The 27,418-nt window shown below is 39.1% G+C and overlaps 1 protein-coding gene across 1 annotated transcript in view; it reads right to left on the bottom strand.

Moving 5' to 3' along the window:
* Positions 1 to 27,418, bottom strand: part of ALK (ALK receptor tyrosine kinase) — a 423,979-nt gene that overhangs the window by 305,787 nt on the left and 90,774 nt on the right. Inside the window, exon 2 of the mRNA XM_072409969.1 lies at positions 7,046 to 7,156. Coding sequence (XP_072266070.1) covers positions 7,046 to 7,156 — 111 coding nt within the window. The remainder of the gene's footprint in view (positions 1 to 7,045; positions 7,157 to 27,418) is intronic.

Here is a 27,418-nt window from a genome sequence, read left to right as displayed (position 1 = left end):
CAAACACAGAAAATGGATCCACCACGGGAGGACTGGAAGGATCAACGGGTATATTCTTAAAAACAAATGGCCACTCAAAAAGGAGTTTACTTACTTTTTAATTAATAATGTTTTTTTTGTATTAAATTTAAGTTTTTATAAACGTAACACCCCAATAAAAAAGTAACTTATATAGCTATATATATTTATATAAATATAATCTGTCCGTCTAACCTAAAATCCAACACCTGACATGACTGTTAAATGAATATGAGTGGGGGATGGTTTGGCATATTTTGGAAAATAAAGAAACTTATGCAAAAATTAGGCTAATCTAACCATGCAGCAAATTTACAGAATTTAGCTATTTAGCATCCCAATATTTTGATAAACAGTAGGGTTTGTCAAATGGCAATAGTTTAATAATGTGATTGTTTATTTTTTTACATAATCCACTTGGAATAACCTATTTCATTGTATAGTATAGGGATATTTGTTGGCTGCAACATTGTAACAATTTTAATAGGTACCGTAAATCATTCACATAACATGGTTGGAATGCCTTAAAGTGGCTTTAATTTTTTTAATGTATTAAATATAGAAAATAGCACAAGGTTACCCTTTAAAATAATTCCAGACTCTATTCCAGGCGACAAGCCTGTCAGAGAAAAGTTAGATAGTTGTGCCTTCTCAACACGCCTCCTATACTCCCTCAATAGCGAGAAGGATCTAGTTCAAGGACAGTGTCTTATATCCACAGTCTGGCCTCTAAGTTATTGTAGGAGTGGAACTTACTGGAATCTAAAAGCCCCTCCTTGAATAAAGGGAGCCATGGATAACCTGACATTTGCAACCATGTGATACCATTTTTTTTTCACATGCACTCCTTGGTGGAGCCTACAAATGGCCGTGCCGTCAGATATATATCCTGGAAGATTGGCTTCTGTTTTCACTGTCAGAAAGTCTAAAACAATGATGTGCAGCCAGTGTTAGAAAAAGTGCACGTAGATAGAAAGTTGCAGAAAAAATGTTGAGGAAAATCAGAAATGAGATGGGGAACAAAACGCTTGAAAAAATCTGAAAACAGGATTTTATGGAAAAAAATGGCAGTTGATGATCCATAGTTCTTTAACAAAGTTAGGCACATAATTATACCGGAGTGCAGATATTATCTAACCTTCATTTCTCTGCACTGTGCCATGGACACCACATAGGGTCTTGCTTCATGTGACCGTTCCCTTTTCTGCCCCATTAGGATCAGGATGACAATGTGGAGACAACAAAGAACCACAGACTTTGACAGCTCTCCTCCAATAAAAAAAGCTCCTTTTGCTGCACATGGAGCTCCCCATTTCCTTTTTTAATTTTACATAGAATTGTCATTCAGTTCCTTTTTTCTATGCCGGCTTTAGAGTCCTGGAGATGGTACAACAAAGAATGAATTTGTAAAGCACATCGCCATATTGGTACTTTGATGTGAAATAATCATTTCATCTACTCTAAGCCAGACTTTAAAGTGTAAAAAGTTTATAAAAAAATCACAGGTTTACTTCAGAGAATTGAAATCAGTATGTGTGGGACCCTTGACCAATTGCATCTTATGGAAAAACATATTCTATGACAAAAATGAAACTTGATGTTTGCATAAATAGTTTGAAAGTTCTAAGCCGACACAAATCCAAAGCTAACTCCTAATGAGGCTATACCCGCCTTACAATTGACCTCTGCCAATAAATCATTAAAATAATGAATAAAAACCTCACAGATAACAGATATTCTTATTCAGCCCATAAACCTGATAGTCAGCTGTGTGAATAAGACTAAGGGGCCCATTTATGAAGTTGGAAATCATGCTGATGCTGGGAAATGTATTTATCTTTGCAGAAATAATGTCCCTGTTGTATTTGCTCCATGCATTAAAGTGCCTGACATGATTATAACTTTGTAAATGATCGCCAGTTCATAAATAAATAGTCTCAGACTTCCATTTTCCAGCAGTTTTACTACTACCGCCGCAATAATAAAGTGGTGATCAGCATGATAGCTATTGTACAGATAGCAGATAGCATTCCTCACATTGACATAGACCACAATAAGTCTTTTTTTGGTTAATGATCAGGTATTACAAGCTGCAATAAACCAATCAGATGTGGCTAGTGATCAAACCTAAGTCTTTGCAACCCCTACCACGTTGTAGGTTTTGCTTTGCATTTATACTTACCTTAGGCCCGTCTCATGACATGCAGGGTCCATCTTCTTTTAAAATCTTCCCTGACGGTGAGGGGTTCTTCGTGATATAGAGAAGTGGGATGGATTCATGATGCTTCTTAGCTGAATAATATTGAAAGTCCATTGGATCAACCCAGTATCTATTGGCTTGCAGCTTCATTGTTGGTCATGGTGACCATTGTCATCAGTACAGAAAATAATGAGAAATCTAATTTTTTTATCGTCACAAGAAAGGGAGGTGAATCGTAATCTTCAAACTGGAACACCCGATCTAGCCACAACTCATAAAGGATATCTTAATTCTCACCTCCTATTGTATATCCTGCTGTGCCATCAGGATAACATAATGCAAAAACAGTAACATTGTGCTCCCTGGATTTGAGTCCTTTTAAATATTTCGGGGGTAATGGGGAGGTCAAAAAAGCAAATAAAGTTTTGGGAGATCATTTAGATCAATACTTCCAAAACTGTCCTCAGGATCCAAGAGGTGTTCAAAGGTGCAGGAGAAGTAAATATTCTGATTCCTCTTTACTGGTGATTAACTGTTTAATGTGTCAGAGCTCTTTGATGATTCTCTACCTAACTATAAAAAAAGGTTTTGGAATTTCATATCCTGAAAAATGATGCCTTCAGTGAAGTATACAAGTGATGGTGTCATGCCGTAGGGCTTCTTTTGATTACAAGGGTATGGAAATTAAATGAGAAAGAAGATTGGATGGCATAAACAGATCAGCGTACGATGCCGGGCATCCCAGGATACCCCTGGCTGCCATGAAGGAATGGCCAACCAAGATGACCTGAACTTGGAAGAAGATCCGTGAAGATACCAGCATCCAAAAAGACAGGTGTGTATACTTAAAACTTTAGAACAGGCAGGTGTATTAATTTGTGCTTTCTGCAATCAAGAACCAACCTGCTTTCATTTTTTTATTTGTGAGGTTTACTTCCTGCCTGGACGGACCTTGACTCTAGTTTGCCTTTACCCTTGGATATCTCATCTGGTGGACTGATTACCAGTGTATGATCTCTGGCTCTGTATTATGGACTCTGCTGGACTCTCCTGTACTGCATTATCTGTGGGCTCCTGGTTCTCGGTCAGTCTTTCCCCATGCTGCCATTCCTTGTGCACAGAAATCCTGGGGCAAATGTGTGCTGAGACGGCGTATCTAGCCTTCTGGGGCTTGCTATAGGCAAACATTGCGGTGTTAGATTGGGGGGCTGGTGCCTGGGGAGCACTGGTGCTGGACCAGATCCCTAAAGTTAAAACCTGTGTTTTGCCATATAGCCCTTTGTGCATTTCTACATGCATTCTTCAAGTATTATATGTTCTGTTGAATCCTGATGTATTACAAAAACAAGTCATAAAGAAGGATCCCCAGTGCTCTAATAATAAATATCTGTACATTGAGATTAGATCTGTGATGTGATGGATGGTAGAGAAGCTTGCCCAATGAAACCCTAGTCCTAGTCTCATCTCAATCCTGCACCACTGCAGTAAAACCTATGAGGACCATGTTTTTGTAACATGCAATACTATAGAGATTTGTAAAACCTTGGCTGATTTTTTATAACAATACATTTTTGCAAAGGTTAACCAGCCACTTCCTGCACATGTAACTCATCCTCAGTGCCTTAATGGATATAAAACAAATCTCTACAAAGTATAACACTGCAGATTAAAAAACTTGCAAGCAATTAATACAAATATAATTATTATATAGTTTTTAATTTTCTCATTTTTCAATCCTCCAACATTACATAATGTTTCATTAAAAATCTAATTTTGAGTTTCAGCCCTTTGCAATAAAAATATCCCAAGGAACCGAATTTCAGCATAGGAATTGTTATTCCATTAAATGAGAGAACTGGGCGAAAGTCTCGACACTTCTGCAAGCCACTGTACTTATTTTCTCATCGTGCGGAGCCAAAAGCTTGGTTTTGCTATTTAGTTTGCCATTATAGCGATGTATTCATCACGTCTGGAAGTCATTGCCTCCGAGCCAGGCAAAATTAAATCGAGTCATTTTATGGAGTATTTTGATAACCCGCTCCCCGCGGCAGATAAAAATGTTTGATTTAAAAACTCCAATATGGAGGCAGAGTTTGTCAGCCATAATGAACACGGCTCTCATTATTATGAAAATGTACTGGCATGAGCAAACTGTGACATTAGCGAGATAACATGTTATGTCTTCATTTCAACTCCAGTAAAGTGCGTTATAAATGAGTGCGCTGTATAGGCAGGCAGTTTTTCTGTTTATATATAGGGCCACTTACGTTGCGGCACCTAGGTAGCTGTGCAATTTATGTGCTCGTAGAATGTTCTCTCATCTCGATGTAATAAGGCTATTAGATCTCTTTAATACTGGGAAATTAGACCAGGTAAGATGTCTATAAAAAGGATTTTTTTGCATGCGTCTTCAGAAGTAATTTCGCTTTATGGCGAAAATTCATGATGAGATGGAGTTTTGGGTGTTGATAAAAGTTACAAAATGTTAATTGCTTTCAGGCCTTAGATACGGTAAATGCAAATGTGTTCTCTGGTTAAAGGGCAGCTGGACTATCTATCAGGTCTATTAGTAGCCATTGGTAGCCTAATGGCCCAACGTTTGGGATTACCAATGGGGAAAGCATGTGAGAAGTGAACATATGGTGACACAAGTAGACAAGATACATATCAAACAATAGGGCAATGTTAGAAGTTATTTTGTGTTAAACTCCTGAAAAATGGCAATGATGAAAATGAGCAAAGTGGAAAATACTTAATGGGATATCTGTTCATGGATGTCTAGGCATCATAAAGATTTAAAGCTGACATGTAGACGGCTATTATTTTGCAAATTCTGTTTTTTCTTTATCAACATGTTTAGTGTATTGTTGAAATAAATCCTTTCCAATTCCATTAAATATTTTATTTTAGACTCTGTGATATTATGACTGTGGTTCTGTGCTTCTGACAATACTTGGAAACCATGGGTGGTAGAAGGGGTTATCATTGTGTGTGAATCACTTTGAGTATAACCCACATGCAAAGTCTCCATAATCTAAGGGGTAAAACCCAATGACAGAGGCCAGCCAAGCATAGTCGGACTGGGGCAGAAGGGCTAGAAGATGCTGTACATCCTCCTCCTAAGAAATAAATTGTGTTCTATCTTTTTTCTTCGTACTTTATTATTCATACATTGGGGGTTGGCAACAAAAACAAATGGTGGAGCCATCTCCAGGGCTACCATTTTTATAATTGGGTTCTATCTGACTTGAGAGTAGCTCACAGTGTGCAGTGGGCTCATAGTAAACCTTTTTAATACAGGAGAGGAGTCTGAATACCTGTGCAAATATAAACAGAAGGTTGGATGGCAGATTCCTAAAACAACCTTAAGTGAGACTCCTGTACTCTGCTTTAATTGTAGAAAAAGCAAAATGGCGGCAAGACTTTATGAAATCTCATCCTAAAAGTGACATATTGGTGAAAAAAACCCTCACAACACCCCAACAGTAGCAGAATCAGAGGTACAGCCAACATTTCGCGATGAGAACTGTCTCTTACTCTCCAGGTTAACAAAATTAATTCCATTGCAAGTAAGCAGCAACCTAGCAATGTATCTGTGGATTGACCACCAATGGTCATTGGAGAAGATTAAGGACCTCTTAGTGAACCTGTGTCTAGATAGTAGTTACCATAGATAGGAGTCCTACTTTGACATGGTGACATCCACCAACAATTTTAGACCGGTGGCTGACATTCAGTTTAAGAAAGCATCATATGAGATCAAACTGACAAACCTTGTGCTAGTCATATTTTAAGAATTATGCCCTTCTCCACTGTAAATTAGCTGGATTGAATCTGGATTGGGAATAAACTGGAGGAAATCTGTTTTACATCCTTGCTTTTCTACTTGATGCTGGAAAGACACTGATATGAACCCACTCCATATGAACCCGCTCTATGAACCCGTTCATTGGGAACTCCCACCTCCATCACAAGGAGTAGAGCAGGTGGAGGTTACTTAGGATTAGGTAGTTCTACAATAATAATTTAGGTTTGGAATAAAATGGAAGACCCAACAATAAAATAGATAATATGTTCTTCATCCATATCCCTATTGAGATATCATATTTATATTCTTTGGCATCATGCTCATGCTTTTAGCAGACATGTACTAGATGCTTCTTATTGCCAAAAGCCTTAAAAATAAAATTACCTTCACTATAAAACTCAATTTAATCTTTTTCCCATCATGTATCTTTTGAAGTCTTTTTTTTCTTGGTTATATTAGAATATCTTTTGTCCTTTTGACCTTAGTCCAGGCCAGGAATTAAAATGGAACTTCAATTATTTTCTTCCATTTTTTTAAAAAGAACAAGCAAGGTTTTCATTTTATGCCAGGTTACTGGAACAAGAAGTAAGGGGAAATCTTTGTAGAGAGGGGAATGGTTATAAATCTTTGGATTTCTGAATCCAGTTAGGAAAATTTAGTTCCATTTTCTGTTTCAATGATTGGTGTCTGGTGGACGAGAAGTGAAATTTCCCCCAGAAAGGACATAGACAGCAAAGGGATCCTGAATGTAGCTTTAACCCTCCTGGTTCTATTGAAAACGGAACATTTTTGCTGCTCCATTTTAGGTCTTTTGGCTGTTGACCCCCATCTCTATGACCCTTCATCAAAATATGAAGAGCTCGTATCAGTAGAACCCATAATTTAACCAACTGCAGAGAAACTAGTATGTGTTAGCTGAAAATAAAAGTCAGAAGGCAATGGCTAAACACACTTCACCATTTACCATTCATCATTGATGTAACAGGGTAAAGCAGGGCAAAGAATTCAATAACACTCACCATGTTTGGGTCTCGGACCGGCATATGAAAACACTTCTCTCATAATCCATGATATATTCCAGGTGTAGAAGTTAAGGGGATTGCTGGATGAGGTCTTCACATAATGGAAACCTGAAATAAGAACAATACATCAATAAATGCTAAATAAAAAAGCAAACAATCAAAGCTTTGAATATAAAGCAGTTGTGGGTGTGTAATGTGTCACCGATACAGAACAGAGACAATCATTTTACAAGCAGAATTATTTAAAGTTCCAAGCTCCTTCCTTATCATCTGGATAAGAGTGAAAGAAAGAAGCGTTTGTTGGTGGAGAGTAATGTATAATCACAATTTATTGAATACAGTGAGATGTCATTTTCCAAGAAGATCCAATATAATAACATACAAAAGTGAAAGCAAACTGTATAAAAACAAACCGGGCCATTAAAATTGCTGGTTTGAAATTGCCATTAGTGGGAGTATAACTCTGGGCTTTGGGATATTTGCAAAACATTATTCTGCATGCATGAAACTGGCTTTTGAATTACCTGGGGGGGAATTGCCCATTCATAATGAGAGATGCTGAATGATCAAGGACTGACCCCCTTGGGTGTGTGACACATAATAAGGATCTGTGTTAGTCAATGAAATCGGATGCAAGTGAACCCGAATCCAGTAACTTTAACCCTTAAACCTTCAATCTCTCAGTTCTACTTTACATCCCTATCTTGGGATAAATAAATAATGGGTTGAAAGAAGAAATGTTTGCAATAGAAAGCAATGCATCTAAATTTACTGCCACCTCTATAGCAACAAAATAACAGATAACAAACAGACTACACAGCAATCAGACATTATTCAATCAGTTAGGTCATGCAAATGTACAACCAGCTATGTAGTGTAAGGGTCTTCCTCTTTGAATGTTACAAAGTTACTTAGTTAGTCAGGTTGAAAAAAAGACACATTAAGTCCATTAAGTGTAACCCCTAGGGAAATAAACATATCCCAGATATAAAACCCTATAGACAGGTGATCCAGAGGTAGGCAAAAAAAAAAACCCCGGGTACAATTTGCCCCACCAGGGAAAAAAATTCCTTCCTGATCCCATGAGGCAATCGGATGTTCTCTGGATCAGCAGTCTGTAATCTTTCCTTTAATCCCCAGTTATATTCTGTGCTTCTAGAAAAGCATCCAGTTTAAAGCAATCTATAGAATTTGCTTAATGATCTTTCTGGGGGAGCCGATTCTGCATTTTCACAGATATTACAGTGAAGAATCCCTTCCTTATCCGGAGATTAAACTTCTTTTTCTCCAGACGCAAAGACCTGAAAGTGAATAATCAGGAAGAGAGTTCTCTATATGGACCGTTTATACATTTTGTGGAGCTCCTCCATTCCTTTTATTAGTTTAGTTTCCCTTCTCTGCACTCTCTCCAATTCCACAATGTCTTTTTTGTGAACTGGGGCCCAAAACTGGACTGCATGTCATTTCTGTGGAAACTTGTTGGCCCTTACAGTGCATAGTTACAACTACTACTAAAACTGAAGGTACGGTGGAGCAATTCATTCTCAAAGGTCCCACCACTCTTCTTCTGTTGCCTTTCTTTGTAGTTCTCTTCATTAGATTCCGTTTAATCTTAGAATAAGATTCAAGCTCCTGTGCCTTGCGTTCAAATCTCAGTTCTTGTACCACTTACCTTTCTGACCTGGTAAAAAATATACTCACCTAGCTGCTCCTCCAATGACCCACCAATGACTTCCTCACTCATAACCTCATCACATGGGCGGCTCCAAGACTTTTCTAGAGGTGCCCCGACTCTCTGGAATGGTCTTCCTCATCCTATTTGGCTTGCTCCTACTTTCTGCTCATTTAAAAGAACCCTTAAAACTCAACCTCACCTACCAATATTTTTTGTCTTTTAAAACCCTCACTACTTCCCTCAATTAGATATCTCCCCTCCTATTGTGCTTTACTTCCTCCACCTCCTAGATTGTAAGCATTTGGGGCAGGGTCCTCTTCTCCTCCTGTGTCACTGTCTGTCATTTGCAACCCCTTTTTATTGTACAGTGCTGCTAATATGTTGCTGCTATATAAATCCTGTTTATTAATCATAATAATAAAGCTAATCTCCAGACACAAAAATGTTCAACAGCCATAAAGGATATTAATACACCTGATGCCTTGATAAACTTGTGTACTACTAACAGATATCTCGGATAATACTCAGGATATTATCAGTATGCAGTACATAGAATGTGCAAAGAGCAGACCTGCAGAAAAATACAGGAGGGGCAGATTCACGACTTAAAGGTCCTTATTCAATCAGCTCCTGTTAGGGGGTGACAAGAGTCCCCCATTTATGCTGGTGTGTTCTTACCCTGTCACATGCTCCAGTGAGGAACTACAAATGGCCGTGCCAAAAGACACCGTGCAGGCAGGCACTGCCATTGCTTCAGGAGGGAGATGGTCCGGATCCATCTTTTAGTTTATCTAAAAGATTTATCAAAAATAAATAGACCGAGTATTCTCCTTTCAATGTTCTTCTATATGTAATAAAAGAATAGACAGACACCGGGGTTAACAAATATAAAACACTTTTATGGTTTCATCGATAGATCCAAATAGTAATTTTTTTTCCCATTGCGATCTTAAATGCAAAATGGAGCAAGGTGACGGCTTGGAGCCATTTTGGCTTTGGATCAAAAACATATTAACTGACCTTTCTCCTGTGTTGTGGAATGTGCTTTGTATTCCCCGCAGAGCCCTGCGAATCAATCCCAATGAATGGATAATGGAGTGCTTTTCAATCTGATAACATGAAATTTATAGTTCAGCACCAGATGAAATCTCATTTCTTGGCCTTTAGAAATGGTGACACGGCTGGAACGAAGGGCACTATTGGGGAGCAAGAGTTAAAGTGTAATCTTCTTAAAGAAAACCTGTAATTTAATAGGAAAAATTTTGTGCAAGGCAGGAGGGGGAGAGGTAAATAAACCTCTTCCATTGAGGGTACTAGGCAAGGAGTAAGTATAATACTAAACAAAAAATGTGAATGACAGGTATAACACTACTCAGGACTGTGGCAGCTGTCATTGTCCCATAGCTGGATTGGCTGAGCCCTACTATATCAGAGAGGTCCCTATAGTGGTCTCTGCTCAGCTGGTTGTCTGGCAATGGTGTCCACACTAGTTGTAGATGCCTTTGCCAGCTTTGGACTTGTTCTATTTTATCAGAGCCCTTTTTCCCCAAAAGTTGTTGGTGTGCTGCTTCTTTATTTACATTTATTAACTGCCATGAGTGGGTGATTAATCATGTCTGGATGGGTGGGACTATGGGGTAAGCAGGGGTGGGATCACAGGTGTTAAGATTGATTTCCTTTGGTATAAAAGTGCTCTGCATGTTTTACCTTTTGTCACTATATTGCCTTGAGGAAGGGACCCTGAGTAGCCCGAAACGTCATGTTGTGAAAGTGCTTTCATAATAAAACTAGAATCTTGTCTTCTGAAGCGCCGATGACTTTGTGTTCTGTTTCCATGAGTTCTACACAGCACCATCCGTCACGTCAAGCACCCTTCCCGTACTACAAGGTTTGTTTGCTCTGACATTTTCTAGAGTAACAACAGCTTGTTTTACTTATCTATGGAAGTAGCCAAGGTTGTCACCCAGGCTAGACTTCCAACATGTCTTCTTCTGTTCTTCACCATTACATCAGCGGATGGATAAGTAGTTTAGTGTAAAAAAAAAAAAAGCTTTTAGTTCAGCTCATGGGAAGTGACCAGAATACCGTGTCTCTGGCAGGATTAACATGTTTATTCTGTACTGGCTGAAAAAAAGTTTTATAAATGAAAAATACATACAGATAGATGAAAATATATTGCCGTAGTCACCTTTAAATGATTAATAGATCCTTAATTCCAATTTATATCAAGGATCTGATGTACACCTTGCTAATTCCTGGATCTTACAGCAGGAAAGAATTTGTACGTCAGATCCTTTTTAAATGCCAACCTGCAGAATTGTTGCAATTCCTAATAAATGTCACATTTTATTGCCCGTGTAGTGATTCAATCAACCATTCACATAATTAGCGTCTATTTATCATCCGAGCCAAGCCTAGTTCTTTAGAGCAGCCAATATCCCTTGGTGTCTCCATTTGCAGGATGCCCTCCGTGTTCCCCTACAACATCCAACCATTAATATTGATGTCCTGGCATACTGAGACGTTCAGATTTTCTCCCCTGCCCCCAATGGCTACCAATCACTTTTACAACTCATTAGTTGAATGCCCAAAACTAATAATCACATTTTCTGACAGCCGCATTACTTTCCACTCCAATTATTTACACTTTATTACTTTCATCAACTACCTAAAAACTTTCAATCTAAAAATAGCCAAGGGTGCGTAAATTGGGGGTTGCATCATTTATGGGCCATTGGCTTAGGTGGCCGAGGTGTGAAGTGATGGAGTGTGTGAAATATATGGCGTGTGGCATCTTCGGGAAGCTTTTTGCTGGCTGGTGTTATCTGCAGTGAGGAGCTGAAAGTGTGAATCCATTAGCATCATTCACTGAGTGTGTAAGTGCCCTCCGAATAACAGCTCCAAGGGGCCAGGGCTTTGTGGCTAAGGCAGAAAGTGAATCTTTCATATGATAAAGGTTAATGGATACATATAGAAATGCATCGTATAGGAAAAAAATACAATTTGTAAATTCTTCTGTCGCTCATTCCAAAGACTCTCAATGGGGTTCAGATCTGGACTCTGTGGTGGACAATCCATTTCGGACAATCATGTCTCATGCCAGATGAATCCTGGCATTATTGTCTGTGTCCGTGCTATCAGGGAAAAAGATCCATTGATGGTAAAACCTGATCATTCCATATATTCAGGGAGTCAGATGATCTCATTTTGTGAACACATTACATTGCTGAACTTAGAAATGACCACCTGAAGGACCCCAGGTGATTACACTGACCCCACAGGCACCTCAGATCATAAAATTCCCCCCACAGACACCCCAGATCATAACACTGGTCTCACAGGCACCCCAGATCACACCACTGCCCCCACAGATCATAACACTTTTCTCACAGGCATCCCAGATCAAAACACTGCACCTATGGGTACCCCAGATCCAAACACTGCCCCCACAGGAACCTCAGATCATAATACTGTCCCCACAAGCATCCAAGATCATAACACTGCACCGACAGGTACCCCAGATCATTACACTGCCCCCACAGGCACCTCATCTTATAATAAGGCCCTCACAGGCATCCCAGATAATAGCACAGACCTGATAGGCACCACACAATATTACACTACCCCCAGAGGCACCTTAGATTATAACATTGCCCCCACAGACACCCCAGATCATAACACTGGTCTCACAGGCATCCCAGATCATACCACTACCCCCACAGATCATAACACTTTTCTCACAGGCATCTTAGATCAAAAAACTGCCCCACAGGCACCTCATAACACTGCACCGACAGGTACCCTAGATCCAAACACTGCCCCCACAGGCACCTCAGAATATAACACTGCACCGACAGGTACCCTAGATCCAAACACTACCCTCACAGGCACCTCATATTATAATAAGGCCCTCACAGGCATCCCAGATAATAGCACAGCCCCAATAGGCACCACACATTATTACACTACCCCCAGAGGCACCATAGATCATAACACTGACCCCCACAGGGACCCCAGATTTTAACAATGCCCTTTACAAGGACCTCAGACAATAACACTTACCCCCACAGTCATCCCAGATCTTTAAACTGCCCTCACAAGCATGCCTGAGGCTACAATGCATGCTCCATTTAGAATGTCTTCATTTGTAGCCCCCTCTCCCCCTAGTGAGCAGAGGCTACAAGTGTAACACCCCCAGTAAGGATTACATGTGGGGATAAAGACAATAATGATTATGCATTATAACCATTTGTTATTAGTTGGAAACATTTTCAATCATGGACCTGTTTCAGGTTCGGTGGATCATCCAGGTCCTTCCATGATGGTTTATCTTCTCTAGTCTTGGTGAGCTTTAATAAATCAGGCCCAATGGCCGATATTCTGGTGGAATTTGACTTTGAACTCAACTCAGAAAATAGCAACTCTGCATTCACAGGATCCTAAGAGAAACCCCAGAGACATCACCTTTACTAGCCTGCCATGAGTTGGGTGTGAGGTTAGTATTATATTTCATCAAATGTTTTTCGCACTTTAGCTTATATATATCTGGTGAGTAGATTGAGTAGATACTAAGCAGAACTTACCATTTATATACTGATTCAGGTAAAAAAAGTTACAAAGTCTCTACCGCCACCCCAAATACATCCTGTGTGGTGTTACAATCTTTGTTTTTTAGGAGGATTATCACACTTGAAAAAAAACTGACAGGTAAACTGAAATCACAATAAAGAGATTAGGAGGAAGATGGGAAAACAATATGTGTCTACTGAATATTCTATATTTTGGAAACAAATAATACACCTTCCCAGGCACCGGATTATGTTCTATTAGTTATGTATTTATGTATAACAAGAATAATGCTCACAGCTATCGCTTATTTATTTAGCTTTGAATAGAGAGGGAAAAAGAGGGCTGAATCATATCTTTGTGGTTTGGTGCAAGGCGGAAACAATAATTCAGTGCACAATAATGGATGAAAGCCATGCAGCTATGATACACATGTATTGCAGGGCACCACAATGCACAATACCAAAGTGCTACCATAGACTGTAGTGCCATGGCCATTCATAGTCTTCTGCTTGTCAAGTGGACCTATCACCACAATTTTTACTGGATATAAAGAAGTAGATAACTGTTTTATATAAAGTCATAATGTGTTTGTTTTCCTTAATAACTTTTTTTTAAAGGGAAGGTCCCTTTTTGACTTTACCGCTGAGGAGGTAAATACTGAATGGAAGCTCAGAGCTTCCTCGGATACCTCTGTCACATATCCCAGGGGACTTCAGGCTGCTCCTTCTGCACATGATATTCATGAGATTGGCACTATTTTATTTATTTTTTTCATATTTACAGGAGAATATGTCAACCGATCATGGGCCTTTGCAGAAGAAGGAATTATATGGAAAAAATTGCATCACCCAGTGGTTCCTCTGTGCCAGGATGATGAAAGAACCAAGGACAGCACAAGACGAAATCAAGACCGGTTGTGGAGGTATCAGGGGCACTGTGGAGGTAAAGGTAAGTGTCATTTTTTTTTATTTTAATGACAGTTCAACTTTACGTATGCATGGGCTTTTAAAATCAATTTAGAGGTGGACTGAAACGCCCTCAAATCACCTACCCAAGGCTGAACGTCAAGTGGGCTGGTATCGGCACAGGGGGTAGCTGCATGGCCGTGGCTACCTTGCTATTGAGATTAGAGTGTTTCTGGGAGTTCTTCCAGACGTTGCTGGGGGTTCCTTAAACAATGAGCAATTTGCATCTCTCAGGTCAGTAAGGGTCACCAATGATCTTTTAGCTATCTGTAAGGGTGGCACTCTTTCCACTGGCCAGCAATGTAGGAGACATTATTCCTTTTGACCCCCTATGCTAATATAATGTAAGCTGTGGATATAGACATTTCAGAAGGGGTTTTCTGAAGATCTGAAAGTTGTTTCAAGGGTTCCCCTATGATAAAAAGGTAGAAAAACACTAAAGTAATTCATCGGTTTGTCAAAGGGTTGGTGATGGTGGTGAATGAGGTAATGAAGCTGAATCTGAGCTTCAAGTCTCAATATTAGTTTTGGGTAATAAATACAAAATGCTATGTTAAAATAAAAATAATCCAAGATCCTCACACAGTTTAAACATTTAGACACTAATGAGCGGGTCCATAAATTATATTTAAGCAGAAAGTTAAAGAAGTGATGTGATGGAAAACAGAAATAAATGCCTGAATATACATGCTGTAACCAGGAGACAAAGTTAAAAAGTCAAGTGCTGGTTAAAAGTGGTCGTCAAAATCCTTCAGGGCGGTATGCGAGATTAAGTGTATCCGCCAAATATGTCAGCGGGTCACTTACAGCCATTAGTGCTGGCAGGTGCTGGATGAGAAATTTGATATATTAAAATATACATCATTGCCTCTTTTATTGTGTTGTCACAGGACCAGCAGATAGATTCAATTTCATCTTCTTACACAGTCAGATGCCAATCACACATTAATATCAGTAAGGACAGAAGATAAAGTGACTAAGCTCTACGTGAAGGCCATTCGCAAGTACAGATGAAGCCAACTCCTTTTAGAACTTAGTTTTCAAGACATTTCTAGGCCTGCCTGGACCCCCTGGAATGATCTTCCTCATCTTCCTAACCTTGCTCCGACTATCTGCACATTAATAATAATACTTTTGCTTGAGACACCCTGTTGGGTTTTAAAGTGGAACTAAAGGTCCATTTTTAAGTTTTCATGATCAGGCAGGTCACAGGTGATGTCCAATGAAAAATGAAATCAAAATGCAAGATAGGTTATGGGGTTAAAATGTGCCCAGAGATGGCTTTTAATCCCGTCTGTGTGATTTTGGGTTATGGAACTGCCATCGTGTTGCATTTCACATGAAATCAAGTTAATAGGTCCACTTTAGACAACAAACTACATCTTATCTTCCAATGATTTAACTAAAGGTAACCATGCACTGGCTAATGGGTCGAGGGTGCATGACCAGGTAAAACATTCATCTTTTCCTTATAATAATCATTTACCTGTCGTAATCACTGTGTATCTATTGACAAAGTCAGAATTCACATTTTTAAAAATTAATATTTTTGTTAAAAAATCACTAGGAGTGCTTTCTTCAACCAATTTTAGGAATCCCAGACAGTATGGGGCCCATTCTGTATCTGTTTCTTTGTTCTGTTCCAAAGCTGGAATAGCTCAGATCAGATCGGAATTAACTCTGCCCGAAATTATCCAACCATCACTTGGTGGAAAGGAGACCAATAAATGTAAATGAATTCAGCAGAGAAAAATCAAGGCTGCTCCATTGCAAAAATGGGCTTTGATTTGAAGTGGAGTTTTGTAAGTCTCAGGACTGGGTGCGAAGAAAGCTTGACTCCATTCGTTCTAATTATTGGTTAGTCAAATTGCGAAAAAAGACTTTCCCCATTATTATATCATAGGGTAAGTTGGGTCATCTGTTTACCCAATGGCCTCATTTGCCACATGATATGTTGGGATAGAAGGATTTTCTTATAGCAGCCAATCGATGAACAAGCTATGTTTTTTCTTCTACCAATCAAAGAATTCAATTGGTAATGTGATTGGCTACCATAAACTTCTTTTTCCTTAGCATATTTTTCTTGTATTGGGCCACAAATAAATCTGAATCCCTCTAGGTCACATTGCCTCGAGATAATAGAGATGTTCTTGGCCTTATCAAAATGTCTATCTGTATGCAAATAAGCACAATGAGCTGTAATTTGCATGTCGTTAGCTCAGTGAATGAAGTGTACAGTCATTTCTTAGAACATCTAAGTGATTCAACTACTGACCTCTTCTTAATGACTATTAGTGACTGTACATAACCCAAGATCAATCGCCCAGAACCTGGCCGCTTACATAACAATCCCGCATTGGAGGAACAGGATATAACTACATCTACATTGCATACTGCAGACATCAAGAACCCACAGACAGGTTAGATATATAACATACTCGCATATCATTATGTGTGTATCAATCAATGTCATTCTTTTTTTCCCATTAATTTACAATGGGTACTCCAGAATAACAAAATGGAATTTTAGACAATTTTGTAAATTTATTAAAAAGAAAAAACTAAAATCTCACATTTCCAGTATTTAGACCTTGTACAACAACACTTGAGATTAAGCTCAGGTGACTCCAATTTTTCTGAGTTATTTTTGCACCTCAATTGGAGTCCACCATTGGAAGTTGATTGGACATGATTTGGGAAGGTGTAGACCTCTCTATAGAAGGCCTCATAGCTGACAATGCATATCAGAGCTAAAACAAGGCCATGAGGTCAAAGGAATGGCCTGCAGAGCTCAGAGACTGGGTTGTTATTAAGAACGGTTCTGGGGAAGACTACAAAAAGATTTCTGCTGCACTAAAGGTTCTCAAGAGCTCAGTGTCCTCCTCAAATGGAAGAAGTTTGGTACAACCAGGACTCCTACAAGAGATGATTGGCCAGACAAACTGAGAAATGGGGGAGAAGGGCCTTAGTATGAGTGGTGACCAAGAACCTGATGGTCACTCTGACCGAGCTCCAGAGATCCTGTGTAAGGATATCATAAAACTGGGGTAACCACACCTTTAAGAGCAGAACTATAAAAAGTATGAGCTAACCACACACGTAAGAGCAAATCTATCATTAAACTGGGCTAACTACACTTGTAAGGGTAAATCTATCATCAAACTGGGGTAACTACACCCATAAGGACAGAACATTAACCAAAATGGGGTAAGTACACCTTTAAGGGCAGAACTATCAGGAAACTAGGGTGAATACACATTGAGGAGCAGATCTATTATCAAACTGAGGTACCGGTAAATATGTCTGTAAGGGCAGATCTATCATCAAACTGGGGTAACTACACGAGTAAGGGCAGATCTATCAACAAACTGGGGTAACTACACGAGTAAGGGCAGATCTATCATCAGACTGGGGTAATCATACCTGTAAGGGCAGATCTATCATGTAACTGGGGTAACTACACGAGTAAGTGCAGATCTATCAACAAACTGGGGTAACTACACGAGTAAGGGCAGATCTATCAACAAACTGGGGTAACTACACAAGTAAGGGCAGATCTATCATCAGACTAGGGTAACCATACCTGTAAGGGCAGATCTATCATCAAATCTATGAACAGCAAAGCCTCATAAAAATTCATATTTATTAAAATTGATTAATTTTCTTTTTCTGGAAAATCCTGCACATGGGTGGCTCAGAGGTTATCATACTGACCTACAATTATAATTTGTTTCATTAACGATGAAGATGTCGAGATTTCAGATGAAGCAATATGATAGATTATATTATGATCTAATTCATTGATTTGCACAATTATTACATTTCTTTGTAACGTCAGACCGAAGATTTCAAAAGCACTAATTCTTTTTTAACTATCCGAATAAAATTCTGTCTTTGAAGGGCCATGCATTGCTCATTTCTCACCCAATGCTTAGTCAGCGACTTCTTTTTATTCACCAGCCAAATAGTTTATAATACATTTCAGACATACAATGTATAACATGAGTGAATTCTAAGTCAAACTAGGGTCTTCTTGTAATACACCAAGTGTACTGACCTGATTGTAGCTGCCAGGCATGCACAGAGGAACTCATAGCATCCTCAGGGGAGAAGCAATGCATGCTGGGAAGATAGAAGACTATTTTTAGGTTTAAAGCTTCCCACAAAATAATAAGCTCAGAGGAATTTGGAAACACAAACGTGTTAGGTATTTAAGCAATTGCAAGGCAGGTATAGGTTTGTAGATATACTGCATATTTGCTTGCATTGTGCCCTACCGGAGATCATTGCAACCTGGCACCTACCCAGTCATGCCATGGCCAGGAGAAGTAGTGCTTGGTAGATTACCACAGATGAGAAGGTTTGAGGAACACACCCTTGGAGATCAAATTTCTGTAAGTGCACTTCTCTAGGGCAGCCCAAATCAAATCAAGCCAATTGTGAGGGGTTCTGTTGGCAAGCAGGGTTCGGGAGCCTGGTGACCTGGCTGACAGCCTAGGGATGACCAATTATAAAAATTCCTGGCACAACATAGTCAAAAGTGTATGTCAACTTGACCATTATACCAATATGAGCTTGTTGCACATCTAATTGCAAAACCATGGGCATTTATATAGGGCTGGCTTCTTTATGTGACTATAAAGCCTCCAACCTTCTGGGGAGGCTTTCCAAAAGATTTTGGAGGGTGAGTGTGGAAATTTGTGGTCAGGTACTGATGTTAGATGAGAAGACATGGCTTACGGTTTGGTGTTCCAATTCACTGAGGAACAGAACACTGGAGCTCCTCCACACCCACCAGTTTTTTTGGAGCTGAGTTTGTCCACATGGGCACAATGATGCAGCAACAAAAAATGGCCCTCGCCAAACTGTTATCACAAGGATGAAAGTGTACAGTTGTCTAAAATGTCTTGTAGTATTAACATTCACCTAAACTGGAAAACTCAGACATTTGGGGTGGTCAAGGTGGTCGTATACATTTGGTCCACACTTAATGGTCTCACAACTTTACCTTGAAGTTGCCTGAGAATTCTTGAATAAATACCATTAGGTCTCATTGATTTATTATGCTTGAGGTTAGGCAGTTCATCTTCTACATTGCCATGTTTGTATCTTTTTTTCATAAAATACTATCTGTGTGCTTTTTGTATCTTTCCCCAATTTTAATGCTGCTTCCAGCCTTTTCTGTCTTTGCCCCACCATCAACTGCACATCAGATTTCTTGGCCCATCTTTCTATTGACAACAGTGAACCATGCATGTATAATAACAGCTACATGGAGGTGCCTATAGCAGGAGACAACTCAGTAGCATGGACTAAGGTAGAGCATTGTCAGCTAATATATAGAGAACCAAAACAAGGACCCTAATGCAGAATCAACAGGGATTCTTTACCAAAAGCTGCAGATTTAAATAGATGGTAACATTTTATTTTATATTCTAGTCTTCAGGTTAACATATACAATAAATATCTTGCTGCATTATAGGACCCATCTGAATTTTTCCATCATGCCATGTAAATGTAGTGTGTCCCTAATATAAATATTACATATTATATATTACAAATGTGATCAACATTTTTAACTTATGTAGAGAGGATAATTAAGCCATGTTTTTAAAAACATGGGAGTATGAATAAATATCCATTATGTATGTATTTAAAGCAAAAGTTTGTCCTCAGGTCTACCACACAGTTAAGAATCCTCTACACGTCAAGTAGACAAGTGCCTCCAATCACTAACATCTCATTTACGCTTTACTATGGTAATATAGTATCAAATGTAATGTTCAATATTCTTAAATGTGCAGATTTTTATCCAAATAATTCTTGCTGACCCTACAAGGACACTCCTTTTTTAGTCCTGTTTAAGGGTGACAACCCTCTGTTCTGTTACTACAGAAAATAGATCACATTAGATTTCTAGTAGCATCAACAAAACCTAGGCAAAGGTACATGCATTGATGATCTGCCATTTTATCCCAGATTTTGCATGTTAAAATATAGTATATAGTTCTTCATTAAAATTCCCATCATGATGGAGATACGGATGGGCCGTGCAGAGTTTAAGCAGAAGAAATGGGCAGTATTTGCTGCCGTCCATTGCCTGTCCTGACCTGATCCCAGGTGTAGCGACTCAGTCGATGTTCTACTGAAAACAGTTCTTGACCAGAATTGAAGATTTTGTCCGTAAATCAGAAACGTGACAAGCTCAGACCTGCGAGCTCTCCCCCAGAGTATTATTAGCTGATTGCCTTCATTTTCAGCCGTGCGAGTTGCTAGGAATATCGACAGTCGTGAGTTCCAATGGGCTCATTTATCAGATAATGCAAATGTGCTAATGGAGCAGCAATTATACAATTAGCATCCAAACTCATTTAACGCCTTGAACACCAAAGGCAGGGAATGAGCAAAACACAACTTGTTTCTTAACTCCAACAGTTCCGCCATATTACCAACAATTCCTTCCATAAATGTAAAATGATCAAAACAAAAGTTTTTTACTATAATTATGGCACACATTTACCTTTTTGTATGTCATGGACAGCGATGACAGATCTAGGAACTTTTCCCTGGTGCATCCCTTAACGCCCCCACCTTTGCCGCAGAATCCACAATGTATTTTCGAGTCAATGGGGATCTAATTTTGCCATAGGACAGCCACAACTGATATAATTCCTGTGTGTTATTCCCATGTTGTCCCTGCCATCTGGTTGTATTCCTGGTACTGGAAATAGAGTTGGCTCTACGCTGCACTGTGTAGCGCATTGTAGGCAAAACACAATAAGCCACCAGGAGCCAAGGAAAAGTTTGTTTTGGCAAAAGAGGCTTTGCATGTCACTTATCCCAAAGTCCTCTACCTCTTGGTAACTTTTCTTTTTTTGGGAAGGTTGTACCAGTTTGTGCCATTGAAACCTACTTGAAGGAAGTTGGTTAGTGCCACTGATTTGGGACAAAAATGAATAAAGCTGAACTTTCCCAGTCAATGATGGATATAGTACGGCCAGTGGACTATGAGAGGGGTCATAATACACTGAATATATTGGCTGAGCCTTATGCTTTGCAGTGTTGGTGGAATTTTCTTTTGTCATTGACTACAATAGGATTTGAACTCGGCTACAAATCAGTCTGAACATCAGGGTCAATTTGTGTGAACAGTGATAGATATGGTACGTGGAAAATTCAACACTAATCACAAGCTGGAATAGGATTTGGGTTTGATGCTACCATGGGCTTGTGGCCAATACCTAAGTTTGCTAGATTTGTAAATTGCAACTTTTTAAAGAAAACTTTGCAGGTTTTCTGAAAGAACTAAGAACACACTTATAACACTCAACTGCATCACAACAGCCAATAATGTGTATTCATGGATAACATACCCCACTAGCTATAAAAGAGTGGGCTTGCAGCAGCCATAATTTAGTTCAGGAAAAGTGACCACTCTTCTGCGGAAGAGTATTGTAATATATTGTACTGTGCTTTTTTTTGGCATTGGTGGCATTGATACCTGGCCCCATGGCAGTGCCTGGCTTCCCACGACCTTTGTTTGGCAACAGCTTACTTATTAGCTCTACAATTGACCAGAATAGAATAACAAGACTCATCCTTCCGTAGACTTTAATTGGGTTTGGCGCAAAGAACTTCCAGTAAGATTGAAGAAATACATTTTCTTGTCCAGCATTTAAATTTTTATTGGTGGTTTCAAAGCATTTATCCAGTGTTAGAGACAGCAATCTGCCAGCAATAGAACCATATCTATGGCTGTTTCAAGATAGCAGTTTGAAACTGGTGGAGCAGGACAATGAATTTGCAATCAATTGCCATTTTTAATTGATTTCCAGGATACTAATACTAATCATGTGTCCATTCAAACCCTGGCAACCACTGAATGTATGGATGGCAATAAGCAGTGTAAATTTACACCTTCAACTTCTGCTACAATATCAAGATCAGTGGAAGAGGTGCTCCTTATATTGGTGGTTAGTGGAGAAGGTCCTACTGATTAGTGATGCCCTAATCTGCCCACATTCAGTTTATCTAGGGTTGAACTTCCTATATCCCAGACATGAATGGTGTTGACCATGCCAATTAAATGGCTTATAAGGTGACCATTGTTTGCGGGTCTGGTATTAAAATAGTGGGTGGGAAATTCTGTTATTGGCTGGAGTAACTATCCCTAATGCCCACCAGCTAATAGGAATGTTGCCAGTGTGTACTTCAAAGAAAAAGTTTACTTTGTCAACCTACTATACTCCAGAGGAACCCCAACCCATGTGGAGTTCAGTAGAATGAAATAGAGAAAAAAACTCCTGTTGCATTCTTGGTGAAAGCACGAGCGCAATTTATGTGAGAAATTAAATACTGTCATGAAGTTCACAGAAATATTTTTATTACTTGTGAATTGCTTGCCAGGCATGGAAACGGCCATAAAAAAAAAGAGAAGAGCCTCACCATGATTAATTCATAATCACTCAAAATTCTTAACACGACACATCAGATGTGGAACAAGAGGAGGGTGAGAAATAAAAAGACAAGGATAAAGGAGAGATGAAATCTAAAGACAGAAGACACAGGAGAGCAGCAGGTAGAATCATCAGACCCAACTTGTATCAGTGACCAACTTTATAAGTGATACAAACTTGAAAAGCTGGCACATAAACACACCGGCCCGCTTGTATTGTACAGCTTCAAAACAAGTTTTAAAAAATTGTCTGTTTTTTTCTATTTTAATCAATTTTTCATTCTTTTGCATGTGTTTTGATTCCAGGTACTGAACTAAACTTTGCTTTTAACCCTTCCAAGCATTCATGGTTTTGCATTCAGGGCATAGTGGGCATTCTTGCCTAATAGCTCCTGCCCTGGATAGTTGTATCAGCCACCCCACCCTTGTGTACCACTAAAGTGGGTTCTATGGGGATGGGCTCTGAGGTGTGGGGGAACATTCAGATTTCTGCTGTTGTGATGGTGTGGGGTATAGTAGCACCCCCTCCTTAGTACCAATTGTGAATTGTTCTATTGCCACACCTTACTCTAGAATAGTTGCTGACTAGGTTCATCCCTTTATGTTCGCAATGTCTCCATCGTCTGATGGCTACTTCCAGCAGGAGTGCCATACAAATCCCAAATCATCCCAAACTTGAAGAAGACAAAGAGGCCACTGGACTCAAATTACCCTCACAGTCACCTGATCTCAATCTAATGGAGCACAAATGGTAGATGAGCAACTTCTTGGTGCTACCAAGTCCATATGGAACAAACTGCCTAAAGAATGCTTACACATTGTTAAATCTATGACATGAAGAATTATAGGAGTTCTGAAGGCAAAAGGGTGTCAAACATAGCACTAGCAACCTAACCCAACCTAGTAACCGAACACCAAGGTGTACTTAATGAAGTGTCCAGTGAGTATATATGATTATTCTATATGATTTACATGATTGCCACTATAAATTACAGTCCTGATCTTTTGCTATATGTCTTTTTAAAGGGAGTAAGCAAATCAACTTTTGGATCATTAGAAGGTGTTGGTGACCATCTAAATTGTCTTACTGTACAAAAGCCCCGATGTTCTGTGACAACACAACATCTCCCTTTCTCCTTATCTGCACAACAAGGAATAGGGGTGTAGTCCAGCGGAGATCTCCGACAGGGCTATCAACATTGGGATTTCAGTGCAACATAAACTGCACTACCAATCAAAAACCAGAACTTAGAAGCTTTGAATTTTTATGCAGATCATTTTTCTCTGTGGCATTTTAAAATATTTTTTCATATTACAAAAGAAAAAGTGGATTTACACATTTTATAGTTTAGCCTAATTTAAAAAAATGCGTAAATTTGGGCAAAAGTTGGGTTAAAATGTATAAAAAAAGCTCAATGTTGGTTTTTGGAACTTTATTCTATAAAAGTTTCAGCTTTCTAGACGAGGCAGAAAAAATGAGGACACAAGGTCGTCTGACATCTCTGCCATATGTAGTGATCAGATAACAGTAAACACATACAACAATAGTCACCAGTCCTCGCACTTCTATTCATCGTGAATAAAGGATGGCAATTTACCGCTCCAAAAGAAGATTGCACATGGTACTGATTGTGGATAATCGAGCCCAATTCTTCTCCGGTACACCAACCTGACGCAGTCACAGCAGGTGGCATGGTAATACTCCCATTACCTATGACACCTCAAGAACAAATCATTATTATCAATTATGTTAATCATCATCTATCATATCACTTTCCCTGTGCTGCTCTTGACCATACTGTTCAACATGATTTGTACTGCAGACTATGTAAAAGAAATGGCAGCTTTATTGCTAGAAAAATATAATGAGGATAGTGAGGACTTTCATTTGGGTCATCTATATCAGTTTATGGTATAGAGAGTATGGAAGTTCAAAGAACATATAACCAGTAATGTTACATTATAGAATAACATTCATATATCATTTCCTATCAATCATGCAGCTGCCAGGAAATTAAATCATTTTGGGATGGCCAATCAGGATGATTGTGAACCTGGAAGAGGACTGTGTAAAGAGGCCGGCACCTGCGATGGAGCATTTAAAATTTGTTGCAAATAAGATAGTTTATTTTATTGCACAAGTAGCAGGTGATGTCCCTTCTGTAATAGAAGAACCCGACTGCTCACAATTTCTTAGTTCCATCTCATTAAAAGATGATACATACAAGAAAAGTTGCTCAACAATTCTCTCCACTTAACTATAAGTTAATTTGAAGTTAAAGTTTTCTCAGCCCCTGCAAAGTCTCAGCCTGTGCCTCTGCAGCTTATCTTCTCCATATTACATATCTTCTCCTGATTTGTAATGACTCCCTGTGAAAGTCGACATTTTTAGAAACAGGACTCATGTCAGAACTGCCTCCCTGATTACTGGGTATTCAATAGCTGCTGGGGTAATAAACAAGAAGCAGGAGCAGAGGTCTACAGAACCTAAAACAGGGAGATGCGTGCATTGCAGGTCCTCAGGAACAGTTTCCTCTCCAGTGAGGAGAACAATGAGCAGCACAATTATGACTTGCCCACATCTTATTCTAAATTAGGAAGTTTGCTGATTTGTTTCTGTAGCAATTTAGGGAAAGGAAATATGCATTCTTTGCATTTTGTTCTGGACAATAAAAGTAAATTTAATAGATCATATACTTAGCATAAAAACGCAAATGGCATCACTTGGCTTTTCAATGGTCCTCTTCAGTGCTGGTGCCTTAAAAGTGGAAGGTCCTGGGTACTGGAGTACTTTCTGTGTATGGCCATTTACCATTAGTAGGGATGTTCCAATTGGAAAGTTTCCTACTGTGTTCAATATTAACAGAATTTAATTATTATAATGAATACAGAGGGAGTTTCTATTAGTTGATAGTTGTTAAAGACAGGAGAACTCATTGCTGTGCAATTCCTTCCTTAGCAGGATGCTGTACACTATTGATGGTAGAGCCAAAGATGCCAAGAAGATGGCATGGGAGCAAGTAGTGGGGGTAAGAAGATTTCAGAACAGTGTGTATCAAAAATGGTTCCTCCAGAGGTTGCTAGGGCTTCATTGAGTAAAGAGAAATTTGTGTCTCTCAGGTCAGTTTAGGTGACACCAATTATGTTTTTGGCTATCTGTAAGGGTGACATTCTTCCCAATGGCCAGCAATGTAAGAGGAACTCTTCCCACTGACCACCACACTAATATAATGAGAGCTGTGGATATACTAATTATAGAAAGGTTCCCTAAAGACTTGAAAGTTATTTCAATGGCTTCCCCATGTTAAAAAATGTCAAGGAAGACTGATTTAAAAGAAGGAAAAGAGGCATTAATAGAAATCAAGACATTGCTGGACTGCATGAAAGCGTGGTTGTGTATTTGATATGTGTATTGTTTTATGATTGAATTGAATTGTTTGACTGCCACCTCTTGTCTATGGATTCCTCTAAATGCAGAGACATTGGCCCTGATTTTCTAAAGTTCTCCAAGGCTGGAGAGGATACACTTTTGTCAGTGAAGCTGGGTAATCCAGCAAACCTGTAATGGATTTCCTAAAAGTCAAACTTTTGTTAGCAAATGTTTTCAATCCTGGACCAGATCCATTCCAGATTTGCTGGATCACCGAGCTTCACTGTTGGAAGTGTATTCTCTCCAGCCTTGGAGAACTTTAATAAATCAGGGCCATTACCTCTAAAGTAAAATACAGCAGAAACTTTTGGTTGTATTAACTCTTTACCTTCTGAACTCTCAGTTTTGGTTGGATTGACCTTCTAAAATGTAATTTATGTTCATAGCTAAGCACATGCTTACATACAGGACGCTGATCACTTGGCCTCCATCGATTGTTTGCATGAACAAAACAGAACCACTTATCAGTGCTGGTGACTAATAGCAACACTGAAATGTTGTCATCCCCTAATTAATGCATCACGACAAAACAATTACTGGCGGGGCAGACAATTTCGGCTAAGTGCAAAGGCCTGGTATGTTTAATTAGGCGATGGAAAATCAACCGAGATTGCCTCCAGTCCAATCAATAGCAATAAAATCTCGTCACGTGTGAAAGGTTTTAAAATTTTGACGGAGTTCAGCTTTTTAAATTGGGTTTAAGTTTATTGTCCATGCAGAGCAGAGACGCACAAGGCCTGATTAGAAATAAAAGAAGATTAAGCAACAGATCGATAATAAACAGTTAACGTGATCCTGTGACCTGGAATGCATTGTAATTGACACCAGCTCCAAAAATAGAAGGACCTGCAGCAATGCGGTAGTCTGTCTGTGTGACCAAAGGGCTCCAAAATTCCAGGTGAACAGTTATCAGAATCCTCAACTTTACTCCATTGGTGACAATTCCCAACCTCCCTTACAAAAATAAAAAAAACACAAGAAAGAATCTCACACTTTCCATACTTTTTAATGAATTCCCAATTTTCCTCTACAAGTCTCCCTTCAAGCGAATCCAAATAAATAGCAGCAAACACAAAAGAAAACAATGGCTACTAGTCATCAATGGCAGGGAAGGAATTATTTTCTTAACCCTTCTCTGGGCAATAAAATGGGTTGGTTCTGGAAGAATACAAAAAAACTACAAATGTATCACATCTTTAGAAATCATTTCCAATTCTTTACTGATTGTCCAGGCTGGGGATGAGGAGATTTTTCTAGATTATATCCAAATCTTTTG

This window comes from Pyxicephalus adspersus, chromosome 4, assembly GCF_032062135.1.
Source record: "Pyxicephalus adspersus chromosome 4, UCB_Pads_2.0, whole genome shotgun sequence".
In the NCBI taxonomy this organism is placed as follows: Eukaryota; Metazoa; Chordata; class Amphibia; order Anura; family Pyxicephalidae; genus Pyxicephalus; species Pyxicephalus adspersus.
This window is presented reverse-complemented; position numbering and strand designations above follow the sequence as displayed.